At 41.4% G+C, this 17,632-nt stretch overlaps 1 protein-coding gene across 7 annotated transcripts in view; it reads left to right on the top strand.

Moving 5' to 3' along the window:
* GOLGA1 (golgin A1) overlaps window positions 1-17,632 on the top strand; it is a 48,259-nt gene that overhangs the window by 5,850 nt on the left and 24,777 nt on the right. For 6 of the 7 annotated variants that reach the window (XM_084798477.1, XM_084798476.1, XM_084798475.1 and 3 more), the window contains 7 exons: window positions 3,397-3,487; window positions 6,558-6,632; window positions 7,472-7,569; window positions 9,029-9,061; window positions 11,008-11,136; window positions 11,632-11,801; window positions 12,280-12,391. In XM_084798477.1, the coding sequence (XP_084654603.1) occupies window positions 3,397-3,487; window positions 6,558-6,632; window positions 7,472-7,569; window positions 9,029-9,061; window positions 11,008-11,136; window positions 11,632-11,801; window positions 12,280-12,391 (708 nt within the window). Of the gene's footprint in view, window positions 1-3,396; window positions 3,488-6,557; window positions 6,633-7,471; window positions 7,570-7,630; window positions 8,138-9,028; window positions 9,062-11,007; window positions 11,137-11,631; window positions 11,802-12,279; window positions 12,392-17,632 lie in introns of those variants that run through there. The other variant, XM_084798479.1, reaches the window with a different exon arrangement.

Below are 17,632 nucleotides of genomic sequence, written 5' to 3'. Positions count from 1 at the left end.
CAGCGAAGGCTACACAGAGAAACCCTGTCTTGAAAAACTAAACAACAACAAAAGTAATCCTATAGAAGCCAGTTCTTACTAAACATTTCATAATCAGCTTCTGTTGTTGCTACTGAACAGGAAGCCTGTTTCACCACTGTTCCTAATGTTTAGCCCAGTGCTAAAGCCTAGGAAATTTCATTCACAGTAATAAAAGAACTTGTTCTGTTTATGTCCCCACAGTTCACCACTGTTGGCATTGGGAGGCAGGAGAGAGGAGTAAATCAGGAGCCCTGGGTATTTAGGATTAGTGCCCTTATTAAAGGCTCCAGGCACTGCCTTTCCTTCTCTACCATGCAGGGTTCAGCTAAAAGGTGCCCACCCATAAACTAAAAAGTGAGCCCTTACCAACACTAAACTTTCCCTGAGCCCTGATTACCAGACTAAGAAACTAAGAAGTCCATTTTTTTCATCTATAAGCTATCTTCCACAGCAGCCTGAACAGTAGAAGATGGTATGCAATAGAAGTAAGTCTGTGGCAGCTTCTGTTTTGTGGACGGACAAGTGCTGCTTCATTTACTCCTCATACATCTCTGTGAGATCAATCATATTCACTGTCACAGTTTACCCATGAGGAAAACAGTGGACAGGGTCGTTGAGTAATCAGCCCAGGTTCTTGCAGCTAAGAAGTGGTGAAACGGGCTTGAGCCCAGGTGCTATGACTCCACAGGCTACTTCTACCTGTTCTGGATACTGACACTTTGAGGGCTAAGGATCACTGGCCGAGCATTTGCTATCATAAGTAAGGCCCTAGATTCAATCCCTGCTACATAATATTTTTAAGCCCTAAATTTCTAGGCTTACTCAGTATCAGAAGAAAAAAAGAAAGAAACTGACTCCCAGTAAATATTATTGAATGGCATGTAGCTGAACAGGTCAATAAATTTTTTAAATGGGTTGTAATTTATTCATCCACTTATATAACCATCTTGGAGATAAAAATGAGGAAACATTATGAAAATTAGTATTATTTTCTAGTTTGTTTGAATGTGTTAATAGAATTCTGCCTAAGTAGGAAAATACCATTCTTTAGAAATGTATATCAGCCAGGCATGGTGGCACACGCCTTTAATCCCAGCGCTTGGAAGAAGGCAGAAGCAGGTGGATCACTGAGTTTGAGGCCAGCGGTGGGGGGAGGGGGGTGGAGACAGGGAATGCACATATAAGCTAGGTGTGGTGGTGCACGCCTTTAGTCCCAGCTACACACACAGAAACCCTGTCTAGAAGAAGAAAAACAAACAAACAAAGAATGCACATATATGCATAGGTACGCCTACCTGAGGTCAGCTTTGAGGAATCTTCCTCTATTTATCATGCATACATACATGCAAAGGCCAGATGAGAACATTGGGTATCTTTCTCTTGCTCTCTGACTTCTTTCAGAATGGGTCTTTCCCTCAGAAAGAAGTCCCTCTGGGCTATGCAGGCCGGCTTGTCTCCACACTTCTCCCCTAACACTGAGGTTCAGGTACATGCAGACATGCTTGGGTTTTTATCTAGCTGCTCAGAAATTCAATTCAGGTCTGGCAAACACTGAACCTGGAGCTCACCATTTTGCTATGGTAGCTGCCTATCTTCTCCCTCCACCTAGTACTGGGGTTACAGGAATACACCACCATACCTGGTTTGTATGTGGGTGCTACAGATCCAAACTTAAGTGCCTACACAGAAAGTTCTTTACCCACTGAACCATCTCCCCAGCCCCAATTAAAAAAAAATTGCAAGTAGCTTACTAATTAGCCTTCCTTACATTTTCCTGTATGCTTAGCTTTGTTTTACCATCCCACCCACCCATACTTTCCTTCATCTCATTTTTCTCCATCAGAAGAAGAAGTAGTGGTAGTGGTAGTACTAGTGGTAATGGTAGTGGTAGTGGTAATGGTAGTGGTAATGGTAGTGGTAATGGTAGTGGTAGTACTAGTAGTAATGGTAGTGGCAGTACTAGTGGTAGTGGTAGTGGTAGTGGTAGTACTAGTAGTAATGGTAGTGGCAGTACTAGTGGTAGTGGTAGTGGTAGTGGTAGTACTAGTAGTAATGGTAGTGGTAGTACTAGTGGTAATGGTAGTGGTAGTACTAGTGGTAATGGTAGTGGTAGTACTAGTGGTAATGGTAGTGGTAGTACTAGTGGTAGTGGCAGTACTAGTGGTAATGGTAGTGGTAGTACTAGTGGTAGTGGTAGTACCTAGCAGTAGTAAAGTGATCAGAGTTTGTATATCCAAACTGGTGAGATGCCTGATGACCTGAGTATTAACCCCAGGACATACATGGTAGACAAGAACCAGCTCCTACAAATTGTCCTCTGCCTGTTAGCTGGGCGTGGTAATTTATGTCTCTAATCCCAAGATTCAAGAAGCTGAGGCAATAATATAACCAACTTCAAGGCCAGCCTTAACTATAAAGACTTTGTCTCAAAAACAAAAAGAAAAGAAGTAAGTTATAACTAAGTGGTAGCAGGTGATATCCAAAGTAATAGCAGTGGTACCCATAAACTTTTAAATTTGGTGGGGGCGGGGAGGCAAGGGGCATGGGGAGGTTTAAGGACAGGATTTTACCATGTAACCCAGGGTAGCATCTAACTCAAAGAGATATGCCTCCTCTGCTTCCTGAGCTGGGTATAAAGGCCTGTGTCACCGTGCCTGGCTTCCGATCAGTTAGTTTGTTTTTGAGACAGAGTCTTACTATGTATCCCTGGCTATCCTGGAACAGCTATGTAGACCAGGATAACCTGAAACTCAGAGATCTACCTGAGTCTGCCTCCCAGTGCTAGGATTAAAGGTGTGCACCACAATACCCAACTTTCCATAAGTTTTAAAATAATTGACTGTTTGGGAGAAAATGGATGCCTATTCATATATTGAACTATGAATGCATGTTTTCAGCAAAAGTCTGATGCATTTTGGAGATTTGGATTAATAACATTTTGTAAATGGGGATACTGAAGTTTTATCAATACTGGACAAAGTTTTAGCCTTGCACAAGACTTTGGTTCTTTGTTAAAGACCCCTCCCCTTTATTTCAGGAACTTAATCTTTAGAAGACAAAGTGATTTCTTTTTTATATTATATTCTTGGTGTAATATGATCATAAGGAACTACTTACTCCATACTATTCCACAAAGGACTATATACACCATGTACGACTTATCTGTGTGACAGCCCCTGTGGCCTTCGCGTCACAGTGGAAGTTAGCGTCACCTCTGCTTTCCAGGTGGAGGAACTAAAGCAGCATTAGGAAGACTTTAGTGATTATAGTCAACTAAAATGTAATAAAAGAAGAGCTGTTGCTTCTCTAGCTGGTGATAGCTCACAGGCCTAGAGATGCATGTGAACTAGTCTTTCTTTTCGTCTGTCCCAACAGGCTTCCGATGGAAGCAGCTCCAGAGAAGATCTCTCATCCCAGCTTTTGAGAAGAAATGAACAGATACGGAAGTTAGAGGCCAGACTTTCTGGTATGTGTTAAGAAGCCATGAACAGCAGACATAGGCTAAGTCACCCTCACCTGCTATGAGCCTGTTTTATAGGGTAACTCTATAGCAACTTCCACATAGCACTTGATCTCCTTAGTCAAAGTTTATTTTTGAAAGCTTCCATTTTTCTACTCCTGAGGTTTCTAGCTGGGGCTATAAAAAAAAGTGTTTAAAGTTCATGTAGACCCTGGTACAATGGTGCAGGCAGGCCCTTAGGAACAGTTCTTAGGGAGGCAAGAAGATTCTAAGTGTAAGGACAGCCTAAGCTGCATAGCGAGAGCAGAGGAGGGTCAAAGAGATGGTTCAGAGAGTCAGTGCACCTGCTGCCAACCTGACAGCCTGAGTTTCATCCCTGGGATCCAAATGCAGGAAGGAGAGAACCAACTCCTGAAAGTTTTCCTCTGATCTTCTCATGTATGCATGTGCACACAAAGGAAAAAATAATGAAGTTTGAAGATTATCTTTTTTTTTTTTTTTAAGATTCTCTTTTTTAAATGAGAAAAGTGTATGTAGACTAGATTTGGCCATATTCCCAACTGGCATAGCTTACTTCCAGGTGGAAGATTATAAGGACTACTATCTATAGGAAGTGATCAACAGATGTTGAATTCATGGACTACAAGGCTTTGGTGCTGGCCTGCCACCTGGTGTAGCTCCTATCACCCATGTGAGTCTTGCTTCAGTGCTTGGGGCCACTTTTCAGTGGTTTCCCTAACTTTAATCCCTGCTTCTTTAGGAGATAATAGTTCTTATTACATCTCTTTCTTAGTCACTGGACTACTGTTGCTGTGAAGAGACACCATAGCCAAGGCAACTCTTATAAAAGCAAGCATTTAATTGGGGGCTTGCTTACAGTTTTAGAGGCACAGTCCACTGAGTCCACTGTCGTCAAGGTGAGGAGCATAATGCAGGCAGGTGTAGTGCTGCAGAAGTAGCTGAGAGCTAAATCCTGATCTGAAAGCAGAGAGAGACTGGGCATGGTGTGTGCCTTTGAAACCTAAAAAGAACACCCTCGGTGGCACACTTCTCTCTCTCTCTCTTTTTTTTTTTTTTTTTTTTTTGACATGCTTCTTTCAACAAAGTCACACCTACCTCCAAATTCCTCTTAAATAGGGCCACTCCTTAGTGACTAAACATTCAAATATATTAACCTATGGGGGCCATTCTTACTCAAACCACTACAGTCCCTATTTAGTTTACAATTTACACAGCTCTCATTATATCCTTTACTTGAGCAAGGCATGTTGATGATAGAATTGTGAGCTTTTATATTGGTTTTTAACAGACTTATTTTGATAGCTTCATCCTGTGAAGTGCTCCATGATTTATGTGTCTCCTTTTGTTCCTTGACTTTGTGCTGGTTTTATTGGAGTAAAAACAGTAAACTAAAATTCACTGGGTTGTATGTGAAATAGATTTGTATAGCTATCAAGGGCCCACAGCGTTGTTCACACTGTAGTTTATCATTTTGTCTTCAGGATCAGCTTCTTAGGGTTAGCAAGATAGGGCACACGGGTAGTGAGTGGTAGAGCTGGGATCCAAGCTAAGATTCAGACCTAGCTCCAAATAAGTCTGCTTAAAGTCACGTATTTACTATCTTGTACACTTATCCATAAAGTTGGTTGTTCTGTCTTGATACTTATAAACAACAGCAGAAACAGAAGTGAAATAACTGCTGATTAATGTTGAGAAGGAGCTTCTCGTTTAGTATGTGCATTCCCCAGTACTGAAAGGAGAGTGGTTGGGCTTGACTTACAGATGGCAGAGGACCACTTAACATCTTAGGAACTGTCACCGGCTTTGTATGAGTAATAACAATAGCAGCTATGTTTTATTCATCACATGTGCCAAGTACTTAATGCATAAATTACTTTAATGCTTCTTTTTAAATAGATGTAATTAGGCCCAGCAAGTAATTAGGCACACACCTTTAATCCCAGCACTCAGGAGGCAGGGGAAGGTGAATTTCTGAATTTGAGGCCAGCCAAGACTACACAAAGAAACCCTGTCTCCAAAACAGAGAGAGAGAAATAGATGTTATTAATATTAGTTACATATGAAGTAGCTAATATTCCCAGATCATTAACTTACTTAAGATTCCTAGCTAAGGACTGACAAAATTGGGATTTGAACTGCTGTCTACTTTTAAACTATACCATACTGTTTTCCTTGGCATCCCAGGTAATTCTTTCACCTTTGATGTGACATTTGTCACTCACTTCCTGTGTACAAAGGGAGCACACTTGTCTACAGAATTAAGCACCTGCACCATAAAGGCAGCTCTATGCTAAGGTGTTTGCTGTTTACCTAATCACTGCTGCTGAGTTGCATACCCTTGATCTGCCATACTGCTAAGGGCAACAGGGAATAGGAACTGTCTTAGTCACCATTCTAGTGCTCTGAAGAGGCACCTTGAAGGCAACTCTATAAAAGAAAACATTTAATTGGGGACTTGCTTACATTTCCAGAAATTTCATCCATTATCATCATAGTGGGGATTATGGCAGCATGCAGGCAGTGGCTGGAGTAATAGCTGAGAGTTACATCCTGATCTGTAGGCAGAGATATACTTGGCCTGGGTTAGGCTTTTGAAACCTCAAAGCCATTGTGACAAACTTCCTCCAACAAGCCCACACCTCCTGATCCTTCTAATCCTTTTAAATAGTCCCCCTCTCTGATGACTAAGCATTCAAATACATGTGCCTGAGAGAGCCATTCTTACTCACACCACCAAAGTCACCCTGAGATTTAGAACTGAGGAATGAAGATGGTGGTGGGTCTTTCATAGCAGGATATTTCTGATGACCAGGCCCAGCCTAATATTGTCAAGGCTAAACAAATCTACCTGTTTGTACTCACTGTTTATGCCATGGATAGTTAGTACTATTCCTGTTTGCCAGTGTCATTCATTGCATTCCTTAACAGGACTGGTTTTCAGGTTAAGAAAATCATCATCATTTTCATTCATTCTTTTGTTTGCTTGCTTGTTTAATTAACTTCCTTTCCTGATGTTTGTCCACTCCTGGTATGTGCATCACCCTCCTCACCCAAGACTATGCTGAACAGGTCCGAAACTTGCAGAAGATAAAAGAGAAGCTTGAAATTGCATTAGAAAAACACCAGGATTGTACGTATTTTTTTTCCTGCTTTCTTTAATCTTTTCAGGCTTTAGCTTTTAAATGAATTAGTATATTATTATATGGTCCATCAGAACTCTTCTCTATTTTGTAGTGTTCTTAATCAGATGATGTAACTTTTGACTGAAAGTTATCAAGTAGAAGCATGTTTCTATTGCTTTGTACTTAAGAGGCAAACTACTTAAGAGGGGATCGTTTTGTACTCATGTCTGTCTAGATGACCCACTTACTGATTGCCCTTCGGTTTTAGTACAATCTAGTGCGTCTAAACCAAGGACAGTGTCCTCAACATAGTTTCATTACTGTGATATTGGCTAACTGTGGGAAAGCTCTGATACCACTATACCAACAATAGAATGGACATAAAGTTTTGTTAAATTACTAATCTATCCCAACTCATGTTTTCCTTGCATTTGTCATCCAAAAGAGATGCTACACGAAGTCATAAGAAAACTAAAGAAAGCTTTTCTTTTCTTTTGTTGTTGTTACTGTATTGATTTTTATTTTGTTTTTCAATTCTGATGAAGAGACGGTAGCTGTCACTTCATGGCAACCTTGGTGTTTTCTGCCCACCTACCTAAATGTTTGTCCTGATACCATTCCAAAAGCCACTGTTTAACGTCTTCACTATTATAGAAGGAAGAAGTAAGGACCCAGGCCCTTACCGGAGCAGAAAGGTTCTAGAAACTTGAGTTTTTCACAGTCTCATAATCCATTTCTGTGACCTTGCCTTTTTCATTGGTGGCATTTATATACTACTCACATGGGCTGTTTGTCATGCTGTTTCTAAAGTATTTCCATATCTCAAATAGAGCCTCTTTGTTAACAGCTTCCATGCGGAAATTTCAAGAACAGAATGAAACATTCCAAGCCAACAGAGCCAAAATGGCAGAAGGACTGGCTTTGGCATTAGCCAGGAAGGACCAGGTATTTAAATATGGTACTGCCCAAGGCTAGCAAAAGACTTCACTTAGGGACCCAAACTGAAAAATCATGACATAGACCTGATAAAAAGTCTGTATGAGCCAGAAGGAAAGGAGTGCATATAAGTTCTTTAAGGATTCATTTGACCTTTTCTTATGAAGTCGCACTTGACAGTTTAACCATGAAATGTGTCCAAAATATGAGAGAATTATTCTTTCTGTATATGTTTGTAAGCTAGAGACAGGAAGTGGTGTGTCCATAATCCACTAGTGATCCTACAAATTAGAAAAAAGATCTCACTCTCTAAAAAGTTGTCCCCAAACCTACACCCCCAAAACACCAGCCTCTTCCAGTATAGATACCGTCACATTAGGCATATAGTATAGACACAGCAGTAGCAGTTCACATAGCCCTTCTGACTCCTTCTCTAAAACCAAGTATAGACAGAAGTGAAACTCTTGATTTCCATAGAGCCAGCCCCTGAAAGATGCTAAATGAATGACAAAAGGAAAAGTCAGCCGGGTGTGGTGTACAACTAATCCCAACACTTGGGTGGATACAGGAGGATCAGGTATTAAAAGCAAGCCTGGACTATATGAAACCCTGTCTCAAAAATTGGAGAAATAGTAAAATATTAATACAAAATATAAAATTTTAAAGGGAAAATAATATTACAGTAACTATAGGGTATGTTATATTTGATATAGTCAGTAGTTTTGTTTTTTTGTTTTTGTTTTTTGTCAGTAGTATTTTACACATCAGTGTTTTATAGTGATAATCCTGTGGTTGGTTTTAAAATGTAAATATAAAAGCATTATGTACAACTACTCAATAGATAACTATGGCGTGAATGTATGTAAACATGAGGAAAAAAAACAATCGGAAAGCAGTATATTCTGATTAGCAGCTATTGTGATTGGGCCTTTTGTACCAATGTTGTTTTTATTGTATTCTGTGGTTTATGAATGAAGTGTGTAATGTCCCCTCTTCTTTGTCATACACCAGAGGGCATAATGCGTACTAGAAAATCAAACGGGGTGCAAACAATTACCAAATACAATTGGTGGTGCTCTCTGAAACCTTGAGTAAATTGATGTCTAAACATCAGCCATATGGCCCAACCTGGTAGTTTCCAGCTGCCCTCTCTCAAGAAGTAATAACAGTGTTCATAGAACAGGCAAATAGCAGAGCTTGAATGTCATGCTGAACAGACACCTTCAGGCTATATTGTGTTCTACAATTATATGTAAAATTCATTTTTCTTCTAGGCCATTTAGCTTTCTTAATATTGAACCAATTTATGGATTTTTTTTGTTAATGTTTATCATGCTTTTTTGCCTTTTTTGTTGTTGTTGTTTGTTTGTTTGTTAATTGATGGCTTTTAGGAGCAAGTAATTTTCTGAGAGTCTTAGAATTCCAGATTCTCGCCCCTGGAAACTGTACTTCTTTTGTTTTGTTTTAGGAATGGTCAGAAAAGATGGACCAGCTTGAAAAGGTTAGTTGTTTTTATTTTATGCATGCTGGCATCGTCTCTGGGGCTTAGGAAATGCTTTCTCCAGCAAGAACTAGTTGGTAAAGGCCTATAATCCTAGCTCTTAATAGACTGAAGCAGTAGGATTGCAAGGCAAGGCCTCCCCTGGTTGCTGAATGAGTTCAAGACCAGGCCTAACAACTTAGTAAGATTCTATCTTTTTTTTTTTAAAGATTTACTTATTTATTATTATATATACAGTACTCTACCTGCATGTACAGCTGCAAGCCAGAAGAGGGCATCATATCACATTATAGATGGCTGTGAGCCACTATGTGGTTGCTGGGAATTGAATTCAGGACCTCTGGAAGAGCAGTCAGTGCACTTAACCACTGAGCCAACTCCCCAGCCCTGTAAGATTCTACCTTTAAAAAAAATTAAAAATAAAAATAAATTGCTTGTTAAATCATATATATGTCATTTGTGTCTGTGTGACAATAGGCACATGTGTACAGGTACCCATGAATGCCAGAGCACTTGACCCTTCCGGAACTAGAGTCACAGTTAGTTGTGACGTACTTGCCATGGATGCTGGGAACCAAACTTGACTTTTCCGGAATAGCAAAAAGTGGCCTTAACCACCAAGCCAGCCACCTCAAAATTCTTTTAAAGTTAGAATTGGGAACTGGCAAGATGGCTCAGTGAGTAAAGGTGCTTGTTTCCAAGCCTGATGCCTAAGTTCAGTCTCTAGAACCCACATGCTGGAAAGAGAGAACCATTGCCTACAAGTTGTTCTATGATCTACACACGTATACCATGGCACACACGTGCCCAGATTTACACAAACATACACACACACACACAAATAATAAAAATTAATAAAAATAACTCTCACATATTGTGCAAAATAGAGTCTGTTTCCCCAGTACCCAGCTTATAGTACCAGTTGTAATAGAACCTGGAAGCAGGACACTGGATGATTGGACTGATTTCAACAGCCTGCCTTTTCCTCTTCTTCAGTGGGCATGAAGTGGGTATCCTCTGTTAGCTCTTCTGTTGTACTCTCTACCCTTATTTACCCGAAGGCTGATGGCTGCTGCAGTCACTGGGCATGATGCCTCTGGCTTTGAATGGCCACTTGGGAACACCAGAAGAATGATGGTGGAGAGAGCATAATCCAGATGTCCATTCCTCAGCTTTGCCCACTGGGGGTTCCTTTGATTTCCTTAATCCCATGATCAAAATTTTAAGCTTCTGTTAGCCTAGTGGTCCAAATGAACACTTTTGAGATGCTTTTTCTTATAACTCCTTTTTAGTGCCCTTTGCCACACAGTTAAATGGACTCTGCTGCCTGTTTTTTTGTGGGCCCCAATTGACCCTGTATCACATTGGGAATGCTGCCTAACAAAACAGGGAGAACCAGAACGTTTCTCAAGACTTAGCACTGAGGAGTAGGAGAGGCTCTTGGCTAGACAGAGATGAGATGATTGTCCAATAATCCACTGCTTACTGCTCTACGTAGGAAGCTAGTTGCTACACAGCAAAGCCTGTCTCAGAAGTGTCTGGAGGCTGGAGAGATGGGGAAAGGCACTTGTGACCAAGTCTATTGATCTGAGTTTGACCCCTGGAGCCAACAAGTTATCATTTGGCCTCCTCACTTGTCTTATGGCATGTATGCACTTGTCTGCAAACAGTTTAAAAACCAACTTTGGCCAGGTGGTGGTGGCACACGCCTTTAATCCCAGCACTTGGGAGGCAGAGGCAGGTGGATCACTGTGAGTTCCAGGACAGCCTGGTCTACAAAGTGAGTCCAGGACAGCCAAGGCTACACAGAGAACCCCTGTCTCAAAGAAAAAAAAAACACAAAAAAAGAAATAAGATAAAATAAACCAATTTTAAAAGTTCTGCTTGTACAATACAGATTTCTAATACTTGGGTTGCCTATGTCGGTGTCTTCTTTTTGCAAACAGGATAAAAGGTTTCTAACAGCTCAACTGCAAGAAGTAAAGAACCAGAGCTTGAGCCTTTTCCAAAAGAGAGATGAAATTGATGAGTTAGAGGGATTCCAGCAACAGGAAATCAGCAAAGTAAAGCACATGGTAGGTGTTTCTGTTTTGGAAGTTCAGTAATAGTACCATTGAGCCTTGATTGCTTATGCCTCAAGAGGTCATCTCTCGCAAGACTGTAAACACACGCGTAGTCTTGGATATTAACCACATATTTTGCAATGTTTTCAAATTTATTTAAAATGGATAAGTTCTATTTCAAATGTGTCTTTTTTTTAACCTTCTATTTGTTTAAGTACAACACATTAAGCCCAATTCTCATCCCACAAAAATGTCATTCTCTTTTTTTCTTTCTGTTTGTGTGTGAGAGAGAGTAGGCATGCACATGCCACAGCATTTGTGTGAAGGTCAGAGGTCAACTTTCAGGAATCCATTCTCTCCTTGCATCATGGGATCCAAGGATTGAGTTCAGTTGGTAAAGCTTGTGCATCAAATTCCGTTACCCACGGAGCCATCTCAGTGGTCTGACCATCTATTCAAATGTGCTTCTTAGCACTGGCCTAATGGGATATTATGTCTTCTTGTCAGCTTTTAAAAAAAGAAGAATGCTTGGGGAAGATGGAGCAAGAGTTGGATGCACGAACCAGGGAACTTAATCATACTCAGGAGGAGTTGGTGACTTCCAATCAGTTGTTGTCCGACTTAAACCAGCGGCTAGAAGAATTGCAGAGACATTGCTCAACGCTGGAAGAACAGAGGTTCTTGCTTGGTCTGTGGGGCCCTTGGGAGAGGTGTTGGTGTAGCATTGTTAAAGCCTGTCCAAATGCCGCCCCCCGCCACCCCACCCTGCTCATCACAACTTTTTCTATCTCAGTGCTGGCAAAGGCTTCTGGATTGTCCTTACATGCCTAGGCCTCAGGCCCTCCATACCACACAGCACTGGCCTTCTCTCCTTACCCTGTATAGGCACAAGGCCCTTCCAGTCCGTCTAAGCAGTATAATCTGAGTTGTACAGTTATCGAGTATTCAAAGACAGATCAGAATTCATTGCTTAGACTTGGATGGGCTTCCTGCTTCTGCTCCCGAAAGCTAGAAGCCTTTTCACAGGGATAAATCATGTGGCTGTAATGACACTTGAAGCCTGAAGTGTAAGGAGCCATGTACGTTGTTCTTTTGGAGAATGTGTCTTAGAGGAAATATCACAAGTTGCTCATTGTCTGCTTTCTTTTAACAAAGAGATCATGTGACAGCTTCAAAAGCAGGTGCAGAACATAAGGTTATTGTCCTGGAACAAAAGGAACAAGAGCTCCAGGAGCTCATCCAGCATCTTTCCATTGACTTACAAAAGGTAAGCACAAGATGATTGGGGATTTCCTCCTGCCGGAGTGTGTGCTTCTTGTGTGGACCACGTGTCCTACTTCCTGCTTTAGCCAAATGGCTCTCAAGGGAGCAGCTACTCAACTACTCAAGTTGCTTAACAGAGAAGATACTATTTCCGGGTGTGTTGGTACATACCTGTAGTCTAGGAACTTAGAAGCTAAGGCAGGTTTACTGGGCTTAGGCATTTGAGGCTGGCTTTGAAAACATTGTGAGACTTTGTTTGTTTGTTTGTTTGTTTGTTTTAAGAAGTGGAAGAGGTGAAGGAGGAAAGTAGTATTCTAACAGGAATTCTCAAAGAATAATATTTATTTGGCTTGGTTTTATTGGCAGTCTAAATTGCTTAGGGTGGTCTAGAACTTAGAATTCTCCAACCTCAGTTTCCCAAGTAGCTGAGATTAAAAGCTTGTGCCATTGTATCCATATGAAATAGCATGTCATTTGTTGGTTCTGCCCATGTCTTATGGGCCTAGGAGTTTAGTGCAGCTGTAGAGCACTTAGTATAAGGCCCTGAGTTCAGTCCCAGCACCATAAAGAAAAATATTGTGTCTTAAAATATCACATAATAAACATTGAGTACAAGAACATGTAAGTCACTAATGTGGCCACAATTTTACACGGACTTACATCAATTTTTTATTCTTGCTTCTCATTTGGTTGAAAGAAATATATCGCTCAATAGGCAAAAACCATCGGCCTGTGCTAAATTCTGAGAAGAATAACTGAATATGAAAGACTGGTTTTTTGGTTTTGTTTTGGTATTTGTTTGTTTAGTTTTGGTTTGGTTTTTTGTTGTGTGTGTGTGTGTGTGTGTAGAGTATAAGTTGACTCACAGTAGTCAGTTCCCTCTTCCTACTGTGTATGTCCTAAGAATCAAACCAGGTTGTAAAACCTTGGTGGCATGTACCTTAAGTTGCTGAGCTATCTTATCAGCCCTGAAGGACTATTCTATTCATTTCCCTTTTTCCACTATATATATATATATATATTTTTTTTAAGGCTTGTTTGTATATTTTATATATATGAGTTCTTTACCTGCGTGCACATCTGTACACTAGAAATGGGTATCAGAACCCATTATACATGGTTGTGAGCCATCATGTGGTGCTGGGAATTGAACTCAGGACCTCTGAAGGAGCAGTCAGTACTCCTAACCACTGTTTCTCTGTTTTTCTATCACTAGTTTATTTACACTCTTATCTTGTATAAACATTCAGGGATTTACTCTATTTTTTTAGATATTCCTTCTTGAAAACATTCTACATGTCTCTCTCTCTCTCTCTCTCTCTCTCTCTCTCTCTCTCTCATTGTTGTTTTGTTTGTTTGTTTGTGTTTGTTTCTGTTTTTTGAGACAGGGTTTCTCTATGTAGCTTTGGCTGTCCTGGACTCACTTTGTAGACCAGGCTGGCCTCGAACTCGCAGCGATCCACCTGCCTCTGCCTCCCAAGTGCTGGGATTAAAGGCGTGCACCACCATGCTTGGCTCTTTGTGTCTCTTAAATGGATGAATTAAGCATCCTTATTTCCTAAGTAGCAGGTGCCTTACTATAAAGAAAGGCACAGCAAATCTAGATCTAAAGTACATGGTCCTTATAGCCAGCAACTGCCTCTTGTCTTCTGTGGAAAATGGCAAATTCTCCCCTGGGCCCTACCTGTAGTGGCTGTGACAGACCATGGAGGAGATGAACCTGCTGATGCTCTAGCCCAACAGCTGGAAATTCATCAAGAGGTACCAGATGGTCTCCTCCTTTCTTTTTTTTTTTTTTCTCTCCATTTATTTACTTTCATATATATATATATATATATATATATATATATATATATATATATGCATATGCGTTGGTGTTTTGCCCATACGTATGTCTATGTAAGGGTATAAGTTTCCCTGGAACTGAGTTACAGACAGTTATGAGCCACCATGTGGGAGCTGGGACTTGAACCCAGTTCCCCTGGGTTAGTGCTCTTAACCACAGAGCCATCTCTCCAGCCCCTTCTTTCTCTTTTGTTGTTTTTTGAGACAGGGTCTCTCTCTTATGTAGCTCTGGCTGTCCTGGAACTTGGCTATGTAGACCAGGCTGGCCTCAAACTCACATACTCATCTGCCCCTGCTTCCTGAATGCTAACATTAAAGGTGTGCACCAACACTCTCAGTTTATGAGTCCATTTTGTGTTGTCCAACCACTCCTGAGCATGAGGTTGGAGATTAGAGTGATAAACGCAGTATTACTCAATTGACTTCCCTTTCCTGGAAGTTAGCAATTGCATATAGCTCCTTAGTTAGGGGTGGGACTTTGTGCCACTTCTCCTTGTCCATGCTGGGATTTTCTCTAGCTTAAGCTTGTACAGATGTTCTACACGCTATCACAGTCTCTGAGTTTGTAGATTCATGAATTTTTATGTTTTTAAGTGTACTTGTGTGCATGCCTAATGCCAGTAGAGGCCAGAAGAGGGCTCTGGATCCCCAGGATTTGAAGTTACAGATGTTGTAAGCCACCATGTGGGTGCTGGAAATAAAACCCAGGTCCTCTGCAAGAACAGCAAGTGCTCCAAACCAATGAGCCAACACTCCAACCTCTGAAGGACTGGGTTTTTTTTTCTTTCTTTTTTTTTTTTTTTTTTTTGGTTTTTGAGACAGGGTTTCTCTGTGTAGCCTGGATGGTCCTGGCTTCACTTTGTAGACTAGACTAGCCTCAAACTCACAGTGATGTTTCTGCCTCTGCCTCCCTGACTGCTAGGATTAAAGGCATGCCCAACTACGCCCAGCTGGCTTGATTTTTTTTTTATTCATATATGCATTTATATCATGAACATGCATCATGGCACACATGTGGAGGTCAGAGGACAACCTTCAGGAGTCAGTTCTCTCCTTCCACCACATGGGTCCCAGGGATTGAACTCAGGCTGTAAGGCTGAGCAGTAGGTACCTTTACCCACTGAGCTATCTCACCAGCCCATGATGGTAGCATTGCCAAGAGTGATGGCAAATGGAAGTCTGACAAACTTAAATACTGAGAAGACTGACAAAATTGGATTTCTTGGTTCCTGGCTTGAGCATCTGAGTTGCTAATACTGCTAGTCATTCATTACTCAGAGTGCACTACATTAAGGTCAGTTAATACAAAGGTTGTGAATTTAGAGTAGATTTTTATTGTTGTTCTTAATATCCAGATACGACCTTCTGAGTGCTGAGATTAAAGGCCTGTACCACCACACCCCACTTGTACATCCCTAATCTTTTTTTGGGGGGGGGGGGTTGGTTTATTGTTGTTGTTGTTGTTTTGGGTTTTTTTCAAGGTTTCTCTGTGTAGCCTTGGCTGTCCTGGACTCACCTTGTAGACTGGGCTGGCCTCGAACTCACAGTGATCTGCCTGCCTCAGCCTCTGGAGTGCTGGGATTAAAAGCATGCGCCACCATGCCTGGCTTGTGTGTGTGTGTGTGTGTGTGTGTGTGTGTGTGTGTGTGTGTGTGTGTGTGTGTGTGTACACATTTGTGTTTTGCCTACATGTGTGAGGAAGTCAGATCCTCTGGAACTGGAGTTACAGACAGTTGTGAGCTGCCATGTGGGTGCTGGGAATTGAACTTGGGTCCTCTGGAAGAACAGCCATTGCTCTTAACCACTAAACCATCTCTCTAGTCCACATTCCTAATCTTAATGTAACTCTTATTCTAGGCCCATACCTGTGAGACTTAGGTATGGCTGGAGATTAAATGAAGAGGAAGACTTAGGAAAAGAGCAGGTTTAGCAGCAGAGATTTATTTAAAATATATTTTATTAATTTATTCATATTACATCTCAATTGTTATTCCACCCCTTGTATCCTCCCATTCCTCCCTCCCTCCCATTTTCCCCTTATTCCCCTCCCCTATGACTATGACTGAGGGGGATTACCTCCCCCTGTATATGCTCATAGGGTATCGAGTCTCTTCTTGGTAGCCTGCTATTTTTCCTCTGAGTGCCACCAGGCCTCCCCATCCAGGGGACGTGGTCAAATATGGGGCACCAGAGTTTGTGTGAAAGTCAGACCCCACTTTCCATTCAACTGTGAAGAATGTCCTGTTCATTGGCAAGATCTGGGTAGGGGTTTGAAGTTTACTGCACGTATTGTCCTTGGCTGGTGCCGTAGTCTGAGCAGACCCCCTGGGCCCAGATCTGCCCATCATAATGTTCTTCTTGTAGGGACAGAGAGGAGGACTATTGGCACTCTAGGTGAGAGAGGCATGGGAGAATGAGGAAATAGAAGGATCCAGAGATTTTTTTTAGAACAGTGTTTGGTAGGAATTCCGTTAGTCAGCTCCAGGTGTTGAAGGCCTGATGTAGCACAGCCAGACCAAAAGCACTGTAGGATGTGATCCATAAGAAGACTAACTGGGGGTCAGAAGAGATGGCTCAGTGGTTAAGAGCACTATCTGCTCTTCCAAAGGACCTGGGTTCAATTCCCACCTCCCACATGGCAGCTCACAACTGTCTGTAATTCCAGTTCCAAGGGATCTAACACCGATGCATATGAAATAAAATTTAATAAATTATTTTTTTAAAAAAAGAAGAAGAAGACTTAACTGGAAGCCAGGCGTGGTGGCGCATGCCTTTAATCCCAGCACTCAGGAGGCAGAGGCTGGCGGATCGGTGTGAGTTCAAGGCCAGCTTGGTCTACAAAGCGAGTCCAGGACAGCCAAGGCTACACAGAGAGACCGTGTCTCGAAGAAAATAAAAGAAAAAGAAGACTTATTGGAGCTTGGCAACAGATACTTTTTCTGACCCCAACTTTATGCTCTTACCTAACCAACACAGTAACTGGTGTAAGATGGTTGGTCTTCAGTGGAATGGGTCACCATAGTATTCTTTAAGTTCACAGTGCTGTGCAGCAAAACAAGTGCAGGCTTGAACCCTTAAGATCAGTTTGAACCCTTACTGTATCACAGAGAGATCTGTCAGGTTTTTTGTAACAGGCACAATGAAATGCTTGTCCATGCTTTCATACTGGAGCTGCTGCTGCTGCTGCTGTGGCTGAACTATGCTTCTTTCAAGTATTTCTATTTCATTGGTTTGCATTATAATGAGAGACTCTTAGGATACATCAGTATGGGCAAACCTATTTTCCTTCCTGCTTTAACATTCATCTTTTCAAAAAAAGAAAGAAAAAAACATTCATCTTTTCAGTCTTACCTACTTTCTAAATATTGCCGTTTACCTCAGTACCTGGGCCATAGGTTTG

This window comes from Acomys minous (assembly GCF_964271855.1).
Source record: "Acomys minous genome assembly, chromosome: 10".
NCBI lineage: Eukaryota > Metazoa > Chordata > Mammalia > Rodentia > Muridae > Acomys > Acomys minous.
Note: the sequence above shows the minus strand (reverse complement) of the source record. Positions and strands in the feature narration are given on the sequence as shown.